Source organism: Poecilia formosa, unplaced genomic scaffold, assembly GCF_000485575.1.
Source record: "Poecilia formosa unplaced genomic scaffold, Poecilia_formosa-5.1.2 Scaffold389, whole genome shotgun sequence".
Lineage (NCBI taxonomy): Eukaryota > Metazoa > Chordata > Actinopteri > Cyprinodontiformes > Poeciliidae > Poecilia > Poecilia formosa.
In genome coordinates this window covers 251,813-273,770 of record NW_006800328.1, presented here as the reverse complement: position 1 = coordinate 273,770, position 21,958 = coordinate 251,813, and the positions used below count along the sequence as shown (strand labels likewise).

The following is a 21,958-nucleotide window of genomic DNA, read 5'->3' as shown; positions in this document are numbered from 1 at the left end:
ACAGATCGTTGAGGTGTGGATTTCTTTGTGCGTCTTGTTGTTTGCAGGTGTGTGGAACCCCGGAGTACATCGCTCCAGAAGTCATCCTGAGGCAAGGCTACGGGAAGCCGGTGGACTGGTGGGCCATGGGCATCATCCTCTACGAGTTCCTTGTGGGCTGCGTGCCGTTTTTTGGAGACACACCAGAGGATTTGTTTGGACAGGTCATAAGTGGTCAGTGTTACCAAAGTATTTTTTTTTTTCTGTTTAATATTTAATTCGTTTTGATTACCAGGCATCTGTAGAGTTTAGTCAGCTGTTTAATTTAAGTCTGTTCAAACAAGGATTTATGTAAAAGTTTCAAAATAAAAGCCTGGACAGAAGACGGGAGCAGGTTTTGGGGTCAAATGCTTCCAGGAATACAACTGTGATTATTGCAGTCTTTTCTTTTTCACACAAATTTATCCTCAGTCCTTAATAATGCTGTCAGTAATGAAGTTCAGTTGATTTTTTTTTTCTACCATTACATTTTATTGTTGAGGAAATCCTTTTCCATTTTAGACAATATTCTGTAACTGAAAGTAGAAAAAAATTATCCCTGCCTTTTGTTGATTTTGTCTTATAAATCATCTTCTTGTACAATTTAAAGATTTTTTTTTTTTGCAACCTGGTAGTTAAACAAATTTGATAAATTGAGTTTTGGTATGTTGATTTCTTTTATTATTCCCTGTTTTTGTATATCTCTGTCTACTAGTACAGATCTTAATTGCACAAAATTCAAATTATTATTTTTTACCTTTAAAGCAGTGAATAATGCTTAAGTCTTTCCTTTAAAACAGGGTTTTACTAATATTAAAAAAAAAGAAAAAAAAAAGAATGTCCCTGAAGTCTTTAGCGTCTTGTATCAGTTAGCTGGCATGATTAGGTCACTGTGCTTATTCTCTGTTCAGCATAATTCTGAGTTTTGCCAAAGGCAGCAAACATTTCGAAATCCATAATCTTCCCTGACAGATGTTGAAGGCTCAAAGTGATGAAACTGCAACTTTGCTGTTCAGCCTCCCTTTTATCTGCTGAAAGCTTCACTCTCTCCCATCTGACTGTAGCCTGTGTGGATATGAAACCAATCTAGACATGTTGTAGAAAATACCTTTATTTTGAACGGCAAGTTATTCCAAATCGAGAGAAAAGAAATCCCAAAAATCGCATTTCGACAGACACCAGAGCAGCTCGATACTCTCTCCAAGTCTTGCAATCCTATTGTTGTCCACATCATGCACGACACTGACTGAAGCTGGGACCCAGTCAAAGGGAAAATCTAACAAACAAGTGTAGTCGATGCTCCACAGGCCCGGCCTCATCCCAGAACAAAACTCTGTTCAGTCTGAGCATATTTGCATGCAGCTGTTGGGGTTTAGCTCTAAGCACCGGCATGGCGACATGAAGCCTCGGAGGTCTGGTTATGCTTCTGCCAACAACTCAGAGCTGTTCATTTTGCATGCATACATGAGGTTTTGGCTGATTTATTTTCATACATTAAAGAATTACTCACATTACATACATGTCCTCAAAATATCCCATCTTTGCATTACATTTATCAGTTAAGAGACGAGTATTTTAGCAGTGAACGCTTATTTTATTACATTCAAAATCAAAGTGGAAGACACTTTCTGAAGCAGGAGCTGCTTTGCTCAGAGATGAATCTTTATGCATAGTGACTAGGAATGTCCCCGATCTGATATTAATGTCGGAAATTGGCCTGATATGAGTATCGGATTATTTCGACCTGCATCTAAAATCTCTGAAATAAATACACTGATAGGAGCACTCCGCTCCAGCATTTAGTCCGGTCCAACATTTAGTCCGCTCCAACATTTAGTCCGCCCCAGCATTTCTGTCCAGCAGCGCTTGTGTCCCACACACACAGACTCACTGGTTAACAATAAATGAGTCAGCTGTCCTCATACCAATTGTTGACTATTGTTCTCTGTTTATGTAATATCACTTGATCAAGCCTTTTCTAACATTGCACACTACAAAATAAGTCATTAAAGTGTGTATGATTCGTGCTGATAACGTATCGGGTCAATATCGGTAGGCCTGTCACAATAACAAATTTTGCTTGATGGTAAATAGTCCTGGAAGTTGTCGTGATTAATGATATTGTTGTTTCAAGACCATTTTCAAGTAATATAATAGTAATAGCATAATAATGCAAGAACACATTCTCAAAGATCAATTAACTTTAAATGCTAATGAACATTTAACACCGGAGGTGGAAGACATTTTAAATATAAAAAATAAATAAACAAATCAGAAACGACAAATAAAAATAATGACCAAATCTCTGTAAACAAAAAGAAAGGACTAGTTGAGGCCAAAGCAGCAGATGGAAGATTTTTATCATCCAGTTTTTGGAAGAAAGAGAGAAAAGAGAAAAACAATAAATCATGCAAATGGAAATTATTTCGTGTTTTTTTTTTTTTTTTTTTTTTTTTTAACATGTTATTGATTTATTGTGACAAGCCTAATTATCAGTATCAATCAATACTCAAAGATGCAATATCAGTATCGTATCGGAAGTGAAAACGTTGCATCGGGACACCCCCAGTAGTGACCGCATTCATTTTGTTGATTTTACTGAAGGCTGACATTCCTCCGGTGGCTTGTACAAAAACAGACACCGCACAGTGACTCTCGTTTCGTCTGGAGACCGCATGTCAAGTATAAACATTATGATTCATCTTCCTGAAAACATGAGTTGTTGTCAGTTCTGCAGTTTCCAGCGAATCGCGTCGCTGTATGTTCAGCCGCAGGATAGCCGCCATCGTGTGGGATGTGGAAATGAATGGCACGCCATAACGGATTTGGTTTGCTCTCAATCAAACGACACGCCAAGCCTCTGAGGGTAACTGTTAATTAAAGAGGCCTGAATACTCTCCACCGTGGCCTCAGGATGCACATACATATTCATAGCCTGTGTCCAGATTTGATTAAAATGCCGCTTAAAGTCGACAATCGGCGTGACACAGGCGGGGCTTTAAACATCTGTTCTCCACTTGTGAGACTTTTCACAGAAAATTAGAGCATGCAGAGATTTGTTCATTTTAATCCCTGCAATTCATTAAAAGGTTAAGTTGAATTTCCTGGTTGTGTCTCGAAAGGAGCTCTTGAAATTGAAAAGTTATGAATGTAAGGTGTAGCTTAGTTGTTTAGAGGAGAAAAAACCAAAAATCCAGCTTTTTGACTGATATGCCAGCCTGACATTCCAGGTGGTTTTTCAAACAGAACCATCTGGAAAGTTGTCAGTGCAGACACAGAGCAGTAAACACGACAACGAGAGACAGGCTGTCAATAAGAGCTGCCGCTGTTCACAACAGCAACGCCTGAAATGTGACTGCATCCCGTCGCAGGTCGCACTTATATCCAAACCGATGTCTCAAATTCAGAGATAGAGGAAAAAATGCAGAAATCAGCAGAACTGCACATCATTATAGAAGACATCCCAACTTTATTGAGTTTCAGGTAAAAGTTCGACCTGCATGTTATTGCACAAAAATAACATTGTGATAAGATTTCTGATTGTCTTTAGAGATGATTTGGCCTCGATTAACATTTTGACATTGTTGAATTCTGTACTAAATGACTAGGGAATGACTTCTAAATAATATCAGCATTTACAGCAACATAAATCATACAATATACCGACTGACTAACTTCTGAATGCAGTTGGCCGCAGTGGATTTTGTTTAAGGGTATCAGAGTAAAGAGGGCTCATTACAAATAAAAATTGCGCTCATTAGATGTGCATTTCTTCAGACATCTAGAAAAGTCCAGATCCCGTTTAGGGCTGCACCGATTTTCAGTTTTCTGACTGATCGCCAAATTTAAATTTTTTTTTAAAAAACATGACCTGCCTGTTTCAATTTTGACCGATTACAATTATCATGTTTTTTTCTTTAATAACCAACACTTTCTGCTACAAGGTCACGACACACCTCCGATATACCAATCTTATGTTATTGAAAACTATTGTACAATACTCATGAAATAATACAAAGTTGATTTAACTGCACATGAGATGGTTCCTGTAGTGATTTTCTGACTTATTGATGGTAGATGAGATCGATTTCACCTGTACGTATCGGCTGATCAGCAATTGATCAGTGCACCCCTAATCCAGTTACTCAAAATTCTCAAAATTTTATGAATACTTTTGCAAGGCATTATATATGGGCTCCTACCCTGGTTGAATATTGACTTTGAGATGGAAAAAGTCAGTTTTCCATTTAAAATGCATATAAAAGCAAATTAATATGCTCCTTGTTTCAGGTGGTATTCTAACCAATTCTATGCACTGTTTGCAGATGAGATCAACTGGCCTGATGGTGAGGATGCTCCACCTCCTGACTCTCAGGAGCTCATCACCCTGCTGCTGAGACAGAACCCTCTGGAGAGGATGGGAGCAGGTGAGAAACACTTTGACGCCTGCAGAACCGGTTCTCGTTTTCCACCTCGGCGCGGTTCGGTTCGTCGCTCTAAGCTGCAGGCTGAGGTCAGCTTACAGCAGAGTACTTTGTCCCGTGACCGGGCCTGAACTCTTCCCGCTCTGATCAATTGCAATTATTTCCTCGCTAGTGGATGAATCCAATTCCATGCATGGTCAGGCAGGTACTATGAGAATCTGCGGATTGTAAAAGCGACCACGACGCGACGGAAAGCCTTTTGTCATTTAGAGGACCAAATGTCTGCTGCTGTTGCGCTGAAAGGTCACAGGCAGGAAGTCCTCCAGCAGAATTTACGGTCGTCACATCGGTTTGTCCTGCAGCCACGAGGGTGAAAAAGGAAACGCAGCGTTAGCGGTCCTTCACCTCTTGTGTTAAACTGAAGTGTTAGGGATTTTTTTTCTCATGCTCTTCTTTTTATTTTTCTTCTTTAGGGTAGGGTTAGGGTCTTCTTTTCACTTTGTCCCTATAAAACTTGTGTTGATCCCACCAACAGGAGGAGCATCGGAAGTGAAGCAACATCAGTTTTTCCACAACCTGGACTGGAACGGCCTGCTGAGACAGAAGGCTGAGTTCATCCCTCAACTGGAGTCTGAAGACGACACCAGCTACTTCGACAGTGAGTCAAAACGGAAAACATGAGCAGACTTTGTGTGCTAAGGCAGCATTAAATAAAGCAGCTTTTATAAAGATTTTTTATAAAGCATGCGAGTTTTATAAAAAAAAAACTTGCATGCTTTTTAAAATAATTTATCAAGAAACTTGCATTTTTGTTTTATAAAGCTTACATGCATTATCCATCTAAAAAAATCATGTTTTTTTCTTGAGTTTTTCTTTTTACATATAAAAACAAGATTTTTGTAAAAGCTTAGAAAAGAAAAACGTTCCATTTGTAATATTTTTGCCACATTACAATCTCTGAATTCATTCTATTTTATTGGCATTTTATCTAATATATCAACATAAAAAAGTACAATATTTTAAAGTGAAGGTAAAAGAAAACCTGCTTCTAATTTTTTCCAACTACAAATCTAAAAAAAAAAAAAGAAGCGAGAGAGTTTAACCAAATGTACTTTTGGACATCTCGCAAAGCTCTGTTCAGTCCTTCATCTGAAAATGCAAAGTTGCCATTAAAAAAATTCTCCTCTGCCAAAAGGGAGTCCAAAAACAAAACATGTGGCTGCATAATATTTCTGCACAACACCCTAAAGATAACTTAAACAGTTCCACATGACGTTGGCAGCATCATGCTGTGGGGTTGCTTATTGTAGTCGAAATCGTAATATTTAGATCTAGGAAGCTAAATACATGTCGGTACTGGCAGAAAACATGAATTTGAGGCTGGAGCATCAATACTTTGCTTACTCACAATTACAGTCCTAAAAAAGCTTGTTATATCTCAATGATGGCTTTTTATTTAGTGAAGTTACCGATTTGATTGAAGCTCCACAAGTCCAAAAGTCTGCAGTTTCACTTTTCTTTATTTCTCATCCATTTTAAGAAAAGTCGTGAAGATTTCTTGGTAGAAAATGCTGAACGGGAGCTGGAGAAATAGAGATTTAAGAGCACAACCCGAGCCAAGGCCAACCTTTGTTTTGCTCTGCTGTCTGTCTCTCTGCTTAGCGTCTGAAAACGAGGCTTTGTGGCTGACAGAAATCAAAACTGCTGCTCTCTACCCAAGTTCTTTCCTTGGCAAATAAATGACCCGTAAGAAAGGAAAAACAAACTGTGGAGAAAAAGAATTAAGCTTAAAACCTCCCTCCTTTTCAGCTCGCTCCGAGAGGTATCACCACCTGGAGACGGAGGAAGACGACACAAACGATGAAGACTTCAACGTGGAGCTGCGGCAGTTCTCCTCCTGCTCTCACAGATTCTCTAAGGTGCCTCTTTAATCTCTGATCTTTGCGTGGCTCTGGTCTCACACCGGCAACGTAAATGAGCCGATATCCTCATCTGTCCCATCGTTCCTTTTGGGGTTTCACAGAAATCTTCACCTAAAAATCCTGCTTTCATTCCTGCTTGTTCTCTACTAACCCCCCCCCCAACACCACCACCACCACCACCCCCACCTCCCCGTTGTATTGAACATTTATTTCATACATTCGCTGCGTAGATTTTCTGCTTGTAAGTCAGACCTGTTTTCCTAGTAGTGTGCGAACGGCACACAGTCCAGTCCCTCATGCTGGGAGTCGTGCTGCATTGCAGTAAGCACTCCTCTCACATCAAAACAAAAACATTACAGCGAGTCTCAAAAAGCAGCGCGGCGTCTCAGAGGAATCGCTCTGAATGGTTTCACCTCAGCTGCACATTTGTCAGATGCGATAAGCTCTGCGTAACACAAACAATTACACCTTTGTTTGTTTAATCCTAAAGATTGTTGTACTTTTTGATGCATTTCGTTGTAGATTTTTTAATTCTTTTTGCCTGAGAGTAATGAAGTGAACTGTTTGTTTGTTACCGTCAGGTCTACAGTAGCTTGGATTTATCCCGAGGACATCTGGAGGAGAAGGGAGAGACGGAGGAGAAGAAGAGCGAGAGCCCGCTCACTGTGGACTCCCTAAGCTGGACGCCAGACTTTGCTGAAATGTAGGCGTATTTCCATCTGCGCAGAAGGAGTTTAAACAGATAAACACCACCTGACTGACTGCATCAGCGCATCTTTAAAAAGTCTTATCTTAAAAATTAAGTTGACCTTTTAATTTGTTAATCACAGGTCTTAAATTTTGTCTGGACATGACAAAATGGACTTTTCTGTCGGGCAAAAGTTTGAGTCACACTCAGACATCTACACTGTGTTTTATTATCAGGTTAAACTAAAGACATGATAATAAAATAATAAAAACATTTATTATGTCCATAATTAAACCTACTGTTAACTCAATGCTAACATACCCATGCTAGCTAGCTATCTAGCTTGCTAGCTAACCTTTTTTGCGCCAGTCATTGCTGGACTAGGTTCGTACATTTCTAAGGAGATACAGGTCTTAAATCCCTCTCATAATGGTCTTAAAAACGTCTTTGAAAGTCTTAAATTTGAGTTTGTGAAGCCTGCAGAATTCCTGTAAACAATTTTCTCCAGCGTTGTTTGATTAGCTCATAAGGGTCCGTTGTCCTTTTATCCAGGCCCTCGCTGTCCCACTCGACAGACACGGACAGTACCAACCAGGTCCCCCGACCCGCTTTGCTCCCAAAGTTCGCCATCTCCGCTGAGAGCGAAGGGGACGACACCTCGGGCCTCAGCGACCCCAGCAAGGTCTCCTTCTCCATCGGAGAGCTGCCACAGGACGAGCCTGATGCCGTCACGCCCGGCAGCACTCACAGCGGAGCCACGCTGTCTGGTACGAGTTAACGCCGCCGCGCAGAAACATGACATCTGACTTTGGTTTTCTGATAAAATAAAGGTTTCAGCATTGGGGCTTGTTCTTTTTATTATTTTACTTGATTAGTTTGAGATACTTTCTGATTAATTTGTATCATTGATCAGGAAAGTAGATAAAATAAGGCAAGTTTTTTTTCTTTAGGATAGTTTAATAGATCTGCTTATTAAATTATTAGAGAACTGAACGATTAAAGCAACATATCCTAGCGAATTTAGAAAACAAGATTTTCCAAATGATGGCAACATTTGCAAAAGACCAGCATGTTCAACGACGGAGGTAGAAAACTGAAAAAGATCAAATGGAGCAGGCTTGATGTACCAAGTTCCCTTTTGTTTTTTGTTTTTTATCTCTTTGCTTCCTCCAACCTTATTGATGCTAAAACCAGTCCAGTGGTTGATGATTGCTTTCACAATGGTGGTTAAACTAATTAATAATGATTAATCATTTCAGCTGTAGATCCTTAACTCCTTAGTAATTGAGTCAATCTGTTTTTATTCTTATAGATTATTGAGTCTCATACTATTAAAGCATGAAAAAGATATTAATCTTTTCTCTCTCTCAACAAGAGCAGGAGCAACTTTGATTTAACCACCCCGACAATAAATGTCGATTTTTTTCCTCATCCAAATACTACTTTAGTAGCAACCTCCTTAATGTCTTTGTCTGCAAACTGTTTGCACTTTTTAGGAAGCTTCTCTGAGCACCTGGACCAGTTGACGCCCAGAAGTGAGGAGGTAAAAGTCCCTGACAGCTCCAGCCAGGCCCCCACAGATCAGGCGCCTCCGACGCCCTCCCTGCGACCAGAAGCCGCCGCAGAGAAGACCAGACCTTTGTCCAGAGTTCCCAAGTCCGTCTCAACCGGAGCCCTCTCCCTAATGATCCCTGCTGGTAAGTCACAGAGACGGTGCACAATCAAATACTGGTTTCCACTGCAAAGACACATTTCTCACAGTGAGCTCTTAGCTATAACGTATCATATCAGAGCCGAGCGCCTCGGAGAAAGCTCTTTATAGATCTGTGCAGAATTGGCCCAGCTTGACATCTGCTGCGAGATCCATTTTCCAGACCGACTGTGAGCAAACAGGCGAGTCCAAGCCAATAATGAACAGAATTCACAGTTAGGCCTGCGGGGGCAAGAGATCCTTGCTGCTGGGAGAGAAAATCCCATTAGCCTCATCGCGTCAGCTCCAGTACCAACTCCAGGCCTGGTTTAGGTCCGATTGATTAAATAAGAGAAGCCTCTCAGGTGGTGGTTGTTTATTTTCTCAGATATCTTTGGGGCGTCTCCACTCGCCAGCCCTCTCTCTCCGTACTCCCTCTCCTCGGACCCGTCCTCCAGAGACTCGTCTCCCAGCAGAGACTCGTCTCTCTGCACCACAAACCCACGGCAGCCCATCATTATCCACAGCTCCGGGAAGAAGTTTGGCTTCACGCTGAGGGCAATCAGGGTGTACGCCTGCGACAGCGACATGTACACAGTCTATCACATGGTCTGGGTAAGGAACGTTGCATGCTACAGACTTTTTAAGCTGGCGTTCTGTTAAAACAAACAAATAGTTTTGAGATGAAAACATGGTTGTTTTGACTATTTCTGGTTGTTTTTCAGAACGTAGAAGATGCTGGACCGGCACATAAAGCAGGACTCAAAGCTGGAGACCTGATTACTCACGTGAATGGAGAACCAGTTCATGGTCTGGTCCACACAGAAGTGGTGGAGCTCCTGCTGAAGGTAATCAACACTGTGCCTTTAAACTGGGGCTGTACCATTACATGCTGGGTTTGTGCTCAGTTTACTTTAATCCACGAATCAGCTGAATCTGAATGAAAGTAATAAAAACTCCAGTTGTTTTGCATTAAATGTTTCTGCGGGAGAATAAGCAGCTTCCCTTCAACCTCAATTTAAAAACACAGAAACAAAATAAAGAAAAAACTGAAAAGTGTGGTGTGCTTATTTTTTGTTTGTTCTAGTCTCCTTGAACCAACACACCTTTCATTTCACTCAACTATTATCTCACCTTTAACTATTATCTGGTCATATTTTCATTAATTTATTAAGTTGGAATCAGATGATGATGATGATGAAGATGATGATAATAATACACTTATTTTTATTGACCTTTACAATAACCTCTAAGCTAAATAAAGTTCTTTATGGTGGTATAACATAGTACAATAAAGTCAAAATATAATACAAAAATGTCACACTATATGTTGAAAATATGTCTTGGGTCTTGATTTGATCTGAACTTTGACTAGGCCATTCTGACATATTCATATTCTATCTACTATGGTTATATAAATTAAATATTTTTTAAGCACATCTTACTCACATGAATTTTGTTTCTCTTTCAGAGTGGAAGCAAAGTGGCGATCTCTACCACTCCCTTTGAAAACACGTCAATAAAAACAGGTCCAGCCAGGAGAAACAGCTACAGGAGCAAGATGGTGAGGTGTGGAAAGAAGCCCAAAAAGGAGAAGACACCAGAAAGGTAAATAATTTATATAAAACTGGACATATTTTATTTTTCTCTATATTGGGAATCTTATTAACTGTTTCTACCTTGAGAGTGTAGATGCAATAAAAGGTGAGTGGATGTTGCTTTTGCTTAAGATGAGGAATCAGAATCCTGCTGTTTCCCCAGTAATTGTCCTTCAGGAAGCTGCTCCTTGATTTCTTCTTTTTTATTATTATTAATCCTTTATTTATCCAGGAAAATCTCTTAGACTCTTTCTCATTTACAACAGACACCTGTTACATATATCAATAACAAATAACATAAAACTGATTATACAATCTGCTTACCATGTCTTAAAACCCAAACCACCAATTTTCATTGATAGAAGTGCCTACAGACATATTTTCAATCTTTTTATTACAATTTTGAACTCCCCCTGGCCTTCAAGAATTTAACATAAGCATCGTGTATGAACCATGTTCAGACATTGGAAGTGTACAAAAATTGTTGGTGTTTAGTTGCATTGTCAAAATGTTTCCAGGTCTACAAAACTTTTTCTTAACTTCAGTGGAAAACATCCAGAGGTTGTGGACTGCTTTGGTAAAAGTAATAATAACTAAGAAGTAAGAAGTTTAGTTTCAAGCCTTAAAAGATTTGACGAGCTCAACAAAATTAGTTGGTATTTTTTCCTCACTGTTTTTATTGAGCAGAATCTATTTGACAGAACCATGTTTAATGTATCTGGATTTAAATTAATTTCTGGGTTTAATATTTATTCACTGTGGATTCTAAAGACTGTTTATTTACTTAGGGCAGTTCCCGTTCCAGGCTTTTTGAATGAAATGCTTACAAGGCCTTCACAGCTGCAGGTTTTTGAACCTCTATTCATTTAATAGATGAATGTGGTTCCTCCATTGTTTACATAGTAGCAATTTCCATCTGTGAATATTAACTTTCAAGTGTTGCTGTAGATTTTCAGTTGAATTTCGAGTCCGTACACATGAAAATGCTTTGATATTAACCATTTTATTTCAGCTTAGTCATTCGCCTGCCAGAAGGGAAACCTCGCCCAAGTCTTAAGTCTTTTTTTTACATTCTACCTTTCTTAAAGGATTACTCTGTATTTACTGAAACTCCACCCATCTACACACGATATCTGACCAGCTGCCTTTGATGTTGTACCATACCCTGAAAGAAGTTGATTTTATGTTGTGTTATTACAGTGAATTCAAATGTACAGCACGCTTTTTCAGATTTTTGTAAAAAATGTCAAGTCTTGTCATTTTTTCCCACTTATTATACACTACTTTGAATTGATTCAGCAAATTGAAATTCTAATTTTAATTAACACTGTTGATTCCTGCTCATAGCTGTTTTTTGTGTTGACTTCTATAAAGTAGACTGATACTGAGGGTCTAAATATATATTATTGACCCATCTCTGCTTTTATGAAGCATCCTCATGAAGTTTTCATAAGAAAGATGCGTTATTCTTAGTTTTTGTTTTGTTTTTGTTTTTTTAGGCGCCGCTCCCTTTTCAAACGTTTCGCCATGCAGCCTTCTCCTTTGCTCCACACGAGCCGCAGTTTCTCCTCCCTGAACCACTCTCTGTCGTCCGGCGAGAGTCTGCCCGGCTCCCCCACCCACAGCCTCTCCCCTCGCTCCCCCACCACCGCCCTCCGAACTGCACCGGATTTCACCCAGTCAGGTGGGAGAGTTGATCTCAACTTTTGACAAACACGTGACCTGCTTGTGGCTTTCGTTTACTGATGCGTACCGTGACTTGTGCTTGTGAATTTCAGGTGGCAACTCCTCCCAGAGCAGCTCCCCCAGCTCCAGCGCTCCGAACTCCCCTGCCGGCTCCGGCCACATCCGTCCTAGCACGTTGTACGGCCTCGGCCCCAAGCTGCCGAATCAGCGGCTCCGACAGGGGCGTCGAAAATCTGCCGGCAGCATCCCCCTCTCTCCTTTGGCCCGTACGCCTTCACCCACTCCGCAGCCAACGTCTCCCCAGCGCTCGCCCTCTCCGCTACTGAGTGGACATCCTGTAGCAATTTCAAAGGCGGCACAACCTTTCCCGGCCAAAATACACTCTCCTCCCACAATCGTCCGCCATATTGCTTGCCCTAAAAATGCAGAGCCTCCTCGCTCACCCCTGCTGAAGCGCGTTCAGTCCGAGGAGAAGCTGTCCCCGTCCTACGTGGGAGAGAAGAAGCACCTTTGTACCAGAAAACACAGCTTGGAAGTCACCCAGGAGGAGGTTCAGGACGAGGAGGTGAGAGCTTCTGAACGAGATCACACTACCCTGCAGAGCGTGGACGAAACGGCTAGCGAGCCGCTGCCCGTCAATCGCCTGCGGCCCGTTGAGCAAGGCTGCTTAAAGAGGCCCGTTGGTCGTAAGGTAGGCCGACAGGAGTCTTTGGAGGAGCTTGACAAGGAGAAACTGAAATTCAAGATGGTGGTTAAAAGGCAGGACTGGTCAGAGAGGAGGGAGTCTCTGCAGAAGCAAGATGCTCTGCTTGAATCTGACTCATTACCTCCATGTGGCGATGAGAAGGATGAAAGTTTCCTTTTTCCAAACCAGAGCAAACCCCAGAGCAGCCCAGAGTCTGGTCTGGAGATTAAAGCTGTAAGCACAACGCTTAAAGATGTCCTCTACAAAAAACTCTCCACACGGGTCTCTGAGGGCTTTGCCGAAGCGTCAGGTGCCAGCTGTGAAGGCGAAGGAAGCACCCGGTCATCTCCCTGCACTCCCCACGCGGAGCGGCAGCTCACACGCCAGGGGAAAGACGCAGCGAAGCCCGACAGACTGGACTTCAAAGCTCCAAGCATAGAGTTCACCAGGAAGAGGCTGTCGTTTGAAGACAGAGAGGACTGCTTGTGTCGGCTGTCGTCCGGCCTCCACGAGAACCTTCATTTTGGCTCCATGAGGTCCAAGAGCCTCCAGCTGGACACGGTCGTGTCTCATGACCACATGAAGGGCAGCGTTCACTCAAATCCCGAAGGTCTAACCCCCAAGCTTTATTCGGGGAGGGAAGGGAGCGCTGTGGAGAAACTCCAGCTCATTTCCTCTGCCGAGTCTGCACTGAGGAAGACTTCATCAGAGTACAAACTCGAGGGACGTCACGTCTCCTCACTTAAGCCCCTGGAGGGGACTCTGGACATTGCTCTGCTTTCAGGGCCGAGGTTTTCCAAAACCGAGAGCTGCCTGTCCAAAATTGCAGACCACACCAGCGACACTCTCTCTCTGAGTCCATCGGTACGCCTCAAAAGTCCAACTGATAGACAGATCACCGTCCCCCAACTGAAGGCTGATAAGGTGAAAACCTCTCTGACCTGCTTGCCAAGTAATGAAGTTGTTTCGCCTGTAACCAGCGGAGTTGTCTCCAAAGAGCAGCCGAATACTGCAGCAGCAGACGTTAAAATTGCTTCAATCGTTGACAAGACACAAGACAGACACAGAGACTCATTAAAGCCTTCAGGAGTCAAACAAGATGGCCGTGCCGGTGTAAAGGCCTCATCTTCTTTAGTTCATGACCTCAGAGGCCCCAGACACACCTCCCACTTCTCCTCCAGCGGGAAAACACCCTCTATACGGGAAGTGAGCAACGAAGATCAGGAGGACGAAGCGGAGCAAGAGGAAGTTTCGCCAAATACCGCATCACCAAATCAAAACGGGTCAGAAACTGTGTCATCTTTGAGTTCAGCGAGGCTAGAGGTAAACAGCACAACTCCTTCACATGTTGAGGTGGCTGGTAATGAAAGGCCACGAAGGCAGAGCACAAACTGTGGTTTGGATACGGGTCAGCATCAGAGTGCTGAGAAACCAATATCCGCTGTTAGCTCGGGGCAAGTACAGAACGTCCTCGCTCCTGAGCTCACTCCAGAGAATGTGCTTTCTAAACAGCAACCACTCAACATCTGCTCCTCAGACGCACAGGCAAGAGTTCCTGTCACAACATCAGCAATATCTTCCGAGTGTGATAATAAATCCAACTGTTTAAATCCTGAAGTCACCTGCGGAACATCTGCTGACGCGGCGCTGCCTAGCAGAGGAACGAACATAGCGAGCTCTGAAATCAATACGGGCGCCTCCAAAACGGAGCAAATCACAAACACTTCCTTCAATCTTGCAACAAAAGAGAACATAAATGTGGACAGAAAAACTAACTCCGCACCTGCTGATGACTCACAGGACATGTTCCTGAAGAAACAACTTCCTACAATCTCGTCAAAGAACTCTGTGTGTTTGAAAGATGTTGGGCAATCCTCTAAACACTGTCCAGCTGAAAAAGCACAGCACAAACCATCGGATTCAGAGTTCAAGAAGGGAGCAAAGGAAAGCACTGCGGTCCAGCCTGCGAAACTCAAAGTTTCACCTACGAATGAAAATGCTTCGAGTCCTAAAGGTAAATCGAGGCCTGAACCCCTAACTGAAGGTTTTGCATCTATGAAGGATTCAAATCCACCTGAAGTAAAGTCTCACATTACAACTCCTCCAATCCCAAGCACAAAACACCCTAAGGAATCTAGAGGCAACACTACAAATGTTCAAGCAACTAAAGACATTAAACGTGGAGAGGTTTCATTGTCCGTCGGGTGTGGCACGAAGCTGGAAGAACCACCTCAGCCAACACAGTCACCCAAGCAAAAGGTGACCCAACCCAACGGTTCTTTTACCATAAAAGACAGCCCAGACACAAAGCCAAAACCCCTGCCTCCTAAAACTGCATCGTCAACTCCTCTCATCAAACAAAATCTGGATGCAAAACCAAAAGATCGTTCACCCAAAAGCCAGCCTCACCCTGATTCTAAACCAAAAGATCGAATCTTGCCTCTCCCTTCACTTCAGCAGTCGTCAGAGGTTAGCCCTCCTCCCAACCCTCCACTGGTGCTGCCAAAGCCTGCAGTGAAAAAGGACACGTGCTTGCCGAGCCAAGGAGACTCCTTAGACAAAGTCAAGTGTGAGCCTGTGGTCAAGGGGTCTAAGGACGCGCTCAAACAAGACGGTCACAAGCCTCCGGACGCCCAAAACACAACCCCCCTTGACAAGCAGCTCTCGTCTGGCCGGAAGGAGCAGGCGGACAGGAAGAAAAAAGACGCTGTTCTAGAGGTCACGTCTGCGCAGAAAACCACAAAAAGGGACTCATCCCGGGTTTCTCCCTCTACGCTCAAAGAGACTTCAGATAAGGATGGTAGCAGGTGCAAGCAGCAGAAGGATTTACCCCGTAACTCCAGTAACAAGAAGTAAAAACACAAAGCAAGTTCAAATGATTTGTCAGCATCATCATGCCTTCTTTTTTTTTTTCTTTCTTTTTTTTGGGAGGGGCGGGAGGGATTTACTTGAGGACCGGCCAAGCTGTTACATGCCGATTCAGGTGTTGACATCTCTTAATTTGCTGATGACATTGGTGTTTTTCTCTCAAGTCAAATGAATGTGTGAAGGTTTGTTTGTTTTCCTCACCAAAGGCTTTGTGCAATCAGTACATCAGAGGCTGTAATGTGATGAAGAGATGAAGAGTCAGTGCCATAAAAGATTTCGAATTGCACTTTTACTTGTGGACTCGGAGGACCCGATGCCGAGGTCTTTTTAATGCAGTAGACCACATGATTTTACTAAGCAGTTTAGCTACCGGTGTTTTTTTCTGTTTTGTTTTTTGTTTTTTTCCTGCCTGGTATGATCCGCTTGATTCAAGTTTGTCGATCAGCGGGTGCTTGTTCACCTAAAACATTAAAATACAGAATCATGTTCTGGTTCATAGTGAAGGGGCCTTAGACATGTGGGGAAATAAAATCTTATTTGCTTAATAAGCAAATAAGGAGTTGCTTATTCACATTCCTTTGACATCTGTACATATATAGTTCTGATTTTTATGCAATATGGTGTAAATAATATACTGTAAAACAAAAGGGGTGGGGGGGAACATGGGCTTACAATGATTGTATTATATGTAAAGATTTTGCCGTGTCATGTTTGTATTGCTCGACATGAAGACGTTCTGCTCTGTGGTCTGAAGTCTCATCCTCTCTGACGTCTGCCGTGTTTCAAAACTGACTTGAAGAGGGACAAAGTTTGAGGAGCTAAACTGGGCTATTTCTTTTAAATGTAGCATTATAAATAAATATAAATATATATTAAACTGTGAGGGCTATCAGCGTTTCCTAAGAATGTCTCTATCGTTAGTTTGGCGTGTTTGCAGGATAACTTGCAGTTTTGAAGAATGCTAAGCGATTGTTAATTTGAAGGAGTAAACGAGCGCTTGTGTTGATTTAAATCCTTCAGGGGTTTTCATGTCGAGGACTTTTGCTCGACCACACGAGGAATGTGCCATCTGAAAGGGTCGGTGTTCAACTGTTTCGCTGTCGGGGTGTCTGTGCTGTCTTCGGTCAACCTTTAGCTTCACCTTAACGTGGTAAAAGAGTGTTAGCATTAGTTTATGTCCATGGCGCGCAAAACTACTCTGTACCACACCTACAGGCTGTCATGTATCCTTATTCACTCTTTGATTATTCATGCCGTTAAATTACAAACCCTGTACGGCAAACTGAAATTAGCTTAGGACATTATTCTTAGCAGTATATACTGATTTGTTGTTCTTTTTTTTATCTCTACCACTCATATAAAACCTATAAATTTACCTTGACACAAAGCATATCTAAATGTTCCACACCGTCTCCAGTAATTATTAATTGACTATAGGGATGTTATCGTGAGCCAATCGGATGTTTTCCTCGCATTAGATATCGTAAAGCTGTTGTAAGAAGCTGCACCTTAAATGTTTGATCACCGAGTTGATTATAAATTAGGAGCTAAAAGTAGAGCCGACACCTCGTTTTCATTTCCCCGTCTCCCCGTCTATGTTCTCAAGGCGACAGACGTCTAAAAGCACATTCAGTGTTTGTTTACAAAGCCTCATGGATGTATATTTTGTATATTGTTAATTTGCCAAATCTGTATTCTGTGTCTCAGATGATGTTGCTGATAGCCATGTGAGACCCTTGCTCCCCTGCCAGCAGGATATTCGTTTGTGCGGTAATCAGTGTTCTTTATGCGTCCAGTTCTTCTCGTCTGCTTGTCCCTTCAGGTCCCTTAGTTTCTCTGTGCAACACTGGTATTAGGTGAACTCGCTCTCTATGGTTTGTCTTTTAGAAAATGTGCAATAAAAGTGTTTTGCGTTTTTGTATTTTGCCCAAGAAAAGCTCTATGGATGTCATAGATGTTGTATATTAACAGATATTTATACTTCTAATGTTGCGTAATACTGAAAATAAAATGAGATTCTAAATGATCCGTTTTGTCTCCATTTGGTTTTCTTATGTGTGCCGATTTCTGTAAAGACGCATGTTTTGCTTACATTTTTGTGAAACTTGAGTGAAAATGCAAAGTTGACACTTATCCAAGATGCATTAAATGTCCTCAGTATGAGTTTAGAAAGTTGTTCCCTTAGCAGCGCAACGGAAGTATCTTTGTTTTGATCACAGAAACATCCAACGAAAAGCTGAATTTAATAGTCCACTTTAATTCAGGGCTAGACAGGTGACCTAAAAGGTGGAGGAGAGCAAAAAAAATCATTTTTGAAGACTAATTTTCTGAGTCTAACAAAAAGAAATTATTTTGAGTTGAAAGTTGACTTGAATCTTATGTTTTGGAGTCATTTGTAAGTATAAAAATCTACATTAAAATGTTTTTATTTTATTTTATGTTTTTATTGCTTTTTCTTGCCCCTCATGAAACATGTTTTTGATTCAGAGCATAACATTTTTATCTAATATGAAATATATTTCAACAACCATTAGAGTGAAGTTTTTTGGGGGGTTTCTTTGCGTAGGGCAAGTAAAAAAAATATTTTCTGTTATGGTGTGTAAGGCTTTTTTTTCTTCAGCCAACATGCAAAAAAAGATTTAAACAAACAAAAAAAACATCTTTGGAGATTTTTCCAAGTATTGTTTTTGTGTGTGCGTACTTCGGCCTCAAAGGGAAAAAGAAAAAAATATTTTCTCTCATTTTAGTATTTTTTTCTTCTCATCCAAAACACAAGAAGAAACTTGGTCTTATCCCAAGACTTTTTTTTCTTTTTTCTTTCTTAATTGACCCATGACAGGTAATTTGTAAACACAACTTTGTCCTCTCTTTTTTTTTTCTTTTTCTTTTTTTGGCAGCACACTTTTTATTTTACACCCTAACTGAATAAAAAGAGAAGTTTCAGTCTAATTTAAAGTCACGCAGTGGTTTATATTTCAGCTCTATATGAACCAATAGTTGCTGTTCAGTTTTGGTGTCTCACCCTAACACATATGTCATGTATCCCAGCAGCCCACACTTCCTGTTTCAACCAGGGGATTTATTTCATCCAACAACTGTACCGAAGGGTTTAAATCCTATAAATCTGCAATAAATAAAATGGGTCAAACGATACTGCAGTGCCAGTAGGGGGCAGTATCTTTCTACTCCTGTGCCAGGGCGGGATAAGTTAAAGTAGGTCTCCTGTTATGCAACATGTACAGAGAGAAGCTGCAGGGAAAATGAAGTCTTATAACGCAGCATATTTCCAGTAGCTTCCCTCACTCATTTCTCAAACTGTATGCAGCACAATAAAATGATATTAAGTCCCACAATCCTATGTTTTAATGTCAAATGTAATATTTTATAACTGAGAGTAAGTTTATCTTATTGAGCCTTACTCAGGGGGAGAGGGAGGATAAGAAAAAAATATGTATATCATATGATGTCACCATTATACCCACACTTCCATCACAAAGCAGTTTGCCTCCCTCAGCATTGTCCTCGCTTCTGTTGTCATCCCCGTTGCGGCCTTCTGTCTTCGGAGGAGCGCCGTCAAGTAAATCAAAGTTAGCCTTGTTCATGTGCTGATTGCAGAGAACGTCTCCCCTGCTTCCCCACAACACTTACAGAAAGCAAAGCGAACGTTCTGTCCTCATCAGAAGGACTTCTTTCTCCGGCGGCCATCTTTTATTCTCCTAAATCTGCAAAAGCAGCCTCGGATCTCCACGTCACGTTTCATCTCTCCGTGGGGCCTCGCTGCCACTTTAGAGGAATGAAATGATAAATTATTCAATTGATGGTCATCATAAGCCTGAACCAGCGAGTGGAAGGTTTCTGATACGGTTTCCGAAAGCGGATCGATACTGATAATGTGACCTCACAGTGTGGGTTGGTATTGATACAGTGGGGTGTGAAGGGGGGGGGATATTCAAGTCTGTTTGCACACAGAATCAGATGCATCATAAAGGGTAGAAACGGTAAGGAAGTCTGGTGGTAAAAGCTTGTAGCGTTCAGCATTACTTACTCTGATGTGAGCACACTGCCACAGATAAATCCCACCACTTTAACTCTGCTTTACGCTCTCATTGTAAGGAGGACTCTCTTTTGCCTATGCTTGCAATATGCAAAAGAGATCGCAGTAGGAAAAATAGGGCAAAAATCCACTTTTCATAAAAACATGTCCCGGTGCATCTCCGTCAGCTTTGCTTTATCTAGAGACTGGAATGTTCCACATTCTTTTGCAAAAAAACGACTCAATCCGAGTTGGATTTAGTTGGAAGACTTTCCAAATATTTTCCCAGATGTTCTATTATGTTCACAGCTGGATACTGAGTGAACACACCTGACAGACGTTGTCAACGTCCCGCTGCGTTGTTTAATGTGAGCACACAAAACGCAGAAACCAGAACTCGGTGTAGTGATCTTGCCCCCCCAACCCCCAAACGCTGAGTGTTTACATGTAGTTCACTGTTTACACAGGTTAGCTGGGTTAGATTAGGACGCGCCCTCCGACCAGAACACAAGATTCCCAGCCACACCTAATGCCTTTTGGTACTTTTGTGCTTTGCCATCTTAACCACAAGCATGCAGCAAATGGTGAGATGAAAAAACCTTGAGGTGTTAGTGGTAAGCGTACAAAAATTGTGACGCATCATTGGATTCTCTCAGACCACAAGAACAGTTCTTAGAGTCGTTCCATCTATCTGAGGCCGTTTCTGTTCTTAACTTTGGCTGCACCGCAGAAACTGATTGGTCGACCAGATGAGGTCAAAACCTAGAGCTTCTTGGTTTTTTGTTGGAAGACATTAACAAAACGGTGTTTTATACCAGTCCACAAAGCCATTATTCCAAACAGAAAAATCATTTTTTAAAAGTTTGAAAATGGACATAGAGACACATTTTATTTTTGGAGACTCTGAAGTACAGCGGGAGGTGACTTTGCTGCAGGAAGAATTGGTGATCTTCACGAAATATGAGGGAACAACATTATGTGGAAATACTGAAGCGATAAAGTCGAACCTTGAGCTCGAATGGACGTTTTAAATGGAAAATGAGCCCAAACTGATATGCTTAATGAGAACAATGTGGAAGTTTTGGACTGGTCATCTCACATTTCTGATCTTAGTTCAGCTAAAAACCAAACATGAGCAAGGGAGCCTTTAGACCTGACCCGGTTAAACCAGTTCTATTTGGAGGAATGAGTCAAAATCATATCAAACTGTATTAAGAAACTTAAGAAATAATAACCAAAAACATTTTGATGTTTCAACTGTACATATTAAAATCATTCAGTAAAAAGTGTACATTTTTCAGTATATATTATACTATTACATTTTTTTTTAATTTTTTGCTTAATATTGATGTGGCTTCCAAAACAAGTAAAGTTGTTTACTTTACGCCCCCTACTGGTGTGGAGGTCTGCTGCTTACTTTGCTTGCGCGTTGGGCTGGGTTTGTATGTAGTCCCGACTGAATGTAGAGATTTTAACAACAAACTCATGTGAAGGTGGTACAAAGGTGAAAGTTGATAAAGTCAGCCAACTTCTGCCTCTAGGGGATAACATGTTTTGACAGTGCTCCTAATTAACAGTTTGGATCTGTTGTTGGATATAAGTTAAAAAGGAAGAGGGGAAAAAAAAGTCGCAGCATTCCCAAACTTTTTTCCCCCTCTCAATGCAACTAAAGAACAGTGAGGTGGGGTGAAAAAGGCGAGTGAGAATCGTACAAACAGAGACAGTGAAAACAGCGGTGGGAAGACTCCCTGTTCCCGTGCGCCCCTCCTGCAATCGGAGACGCGCAGATAAATCCACTCTGGCCTGTATTAACTTTGCTGCTGGAATTTGTTTGAGTACATTCTGTGACTTGGGGAGAAGCCAAAATCTCCAGCCCTGCTCTCATATCTCATGTTGCAAGCGATGGCTGCCGGCCGAGCGCGAGCCCACAGCCACTGGGCTCGTCGTGCGCGCGGGGGGGAAAGGAGGAGATGGTGGAAGAGGAGGGCCACGCTTTCTATAGGAGTTTGTCGGCTCTCGCGCTCGAAAAATAATGAATAAAAATTAGAATGTACTTCCGTTTGAGGAACTGCAGCGCTGCTTTTGCAGTTCCAGAGCCCCATTTGCATTTCAACAGGTCATATGCTTCAGTTTCTGCCGCATGAATTCCACTCTCCTGACTCCGCTCATTAAAGGCTCGTGCGGTCCCGGAGATTTAATGTACGTTTTTCAGGAACGTGGTAAACATCCTTTATGATTACGCAATAAAACTCTTCTGCATGTCCTGTGCCCAGCCTGCATGTCATGCGATCTGTGTTTGTGTACTTTCTGAAACATATTTCGGTTTGTTGATCCAGTCCTTTTGTG

At 41.8% G+C, this 21,958-nt stretch overlaps 1 protein-coding gene across 11 annotated transcripts in view; it reads left to right on the top strand.

The window, feature by feature from the left end:
* mast4 (microtubule associated serine/threonine kinase family member 4) overlaps positions 1-17,605 on the top strand; it is a 99,440-nt gene extending 81,835 nt beyond the window's left edge. For 10 of the 11 annotated variants that reach the window (XM_016662751.1, XM_016662750.1, XM_016662749.1 and 7 more), the window contains 12 exons: positions 48-213; positions 4,344-4,445; positions 4,978-5,100; positions 6,252-6,361; positions 6,946-7,067; positions 7,605-7,819; positions 8,549-8,749; positions 9,131-9,357; positions 9,468-9,590; positions 10,214-10,350; positions 11,840-12,024; positions 12,119-17,605. In XM_016662751.1, coding sequence (XP_016518237.1) covers positions 48-213; positions 4,344-4,445; positions 4,978-5,100; positions 6,252-6,361; positions 6,946-7,067; positions 7,605-7,819; positions 8,549-8,749; positions 9,131-9,357; positions 9,468-9,590; positions 10,214-10,350; positions 11,840-12,024; positions 12,119-15,567 — 5,160 coding nt within the window. In that variant the 3' untranslated portion in view covers positions 15,568-17,605. The remainder of the gene's footprint in view (positions 1-47; positions 214-4,343; positions 4,446-4,977; positions 5,101-6,251; positions 6,362-6,945; positions 7,068-7,604; positions 7,820-8,548; positions 8,750-9,130; positions 9,358-9,467; positions 9,591-10,213; positions 10,351-11,839; positions 12,025-12,118) is intronic. The other variant, XM_007575812.2, reaches the window with a different exon arrangement.
* Positions 17,606-21,958: the final 4,353 nt, after the last annotated feature.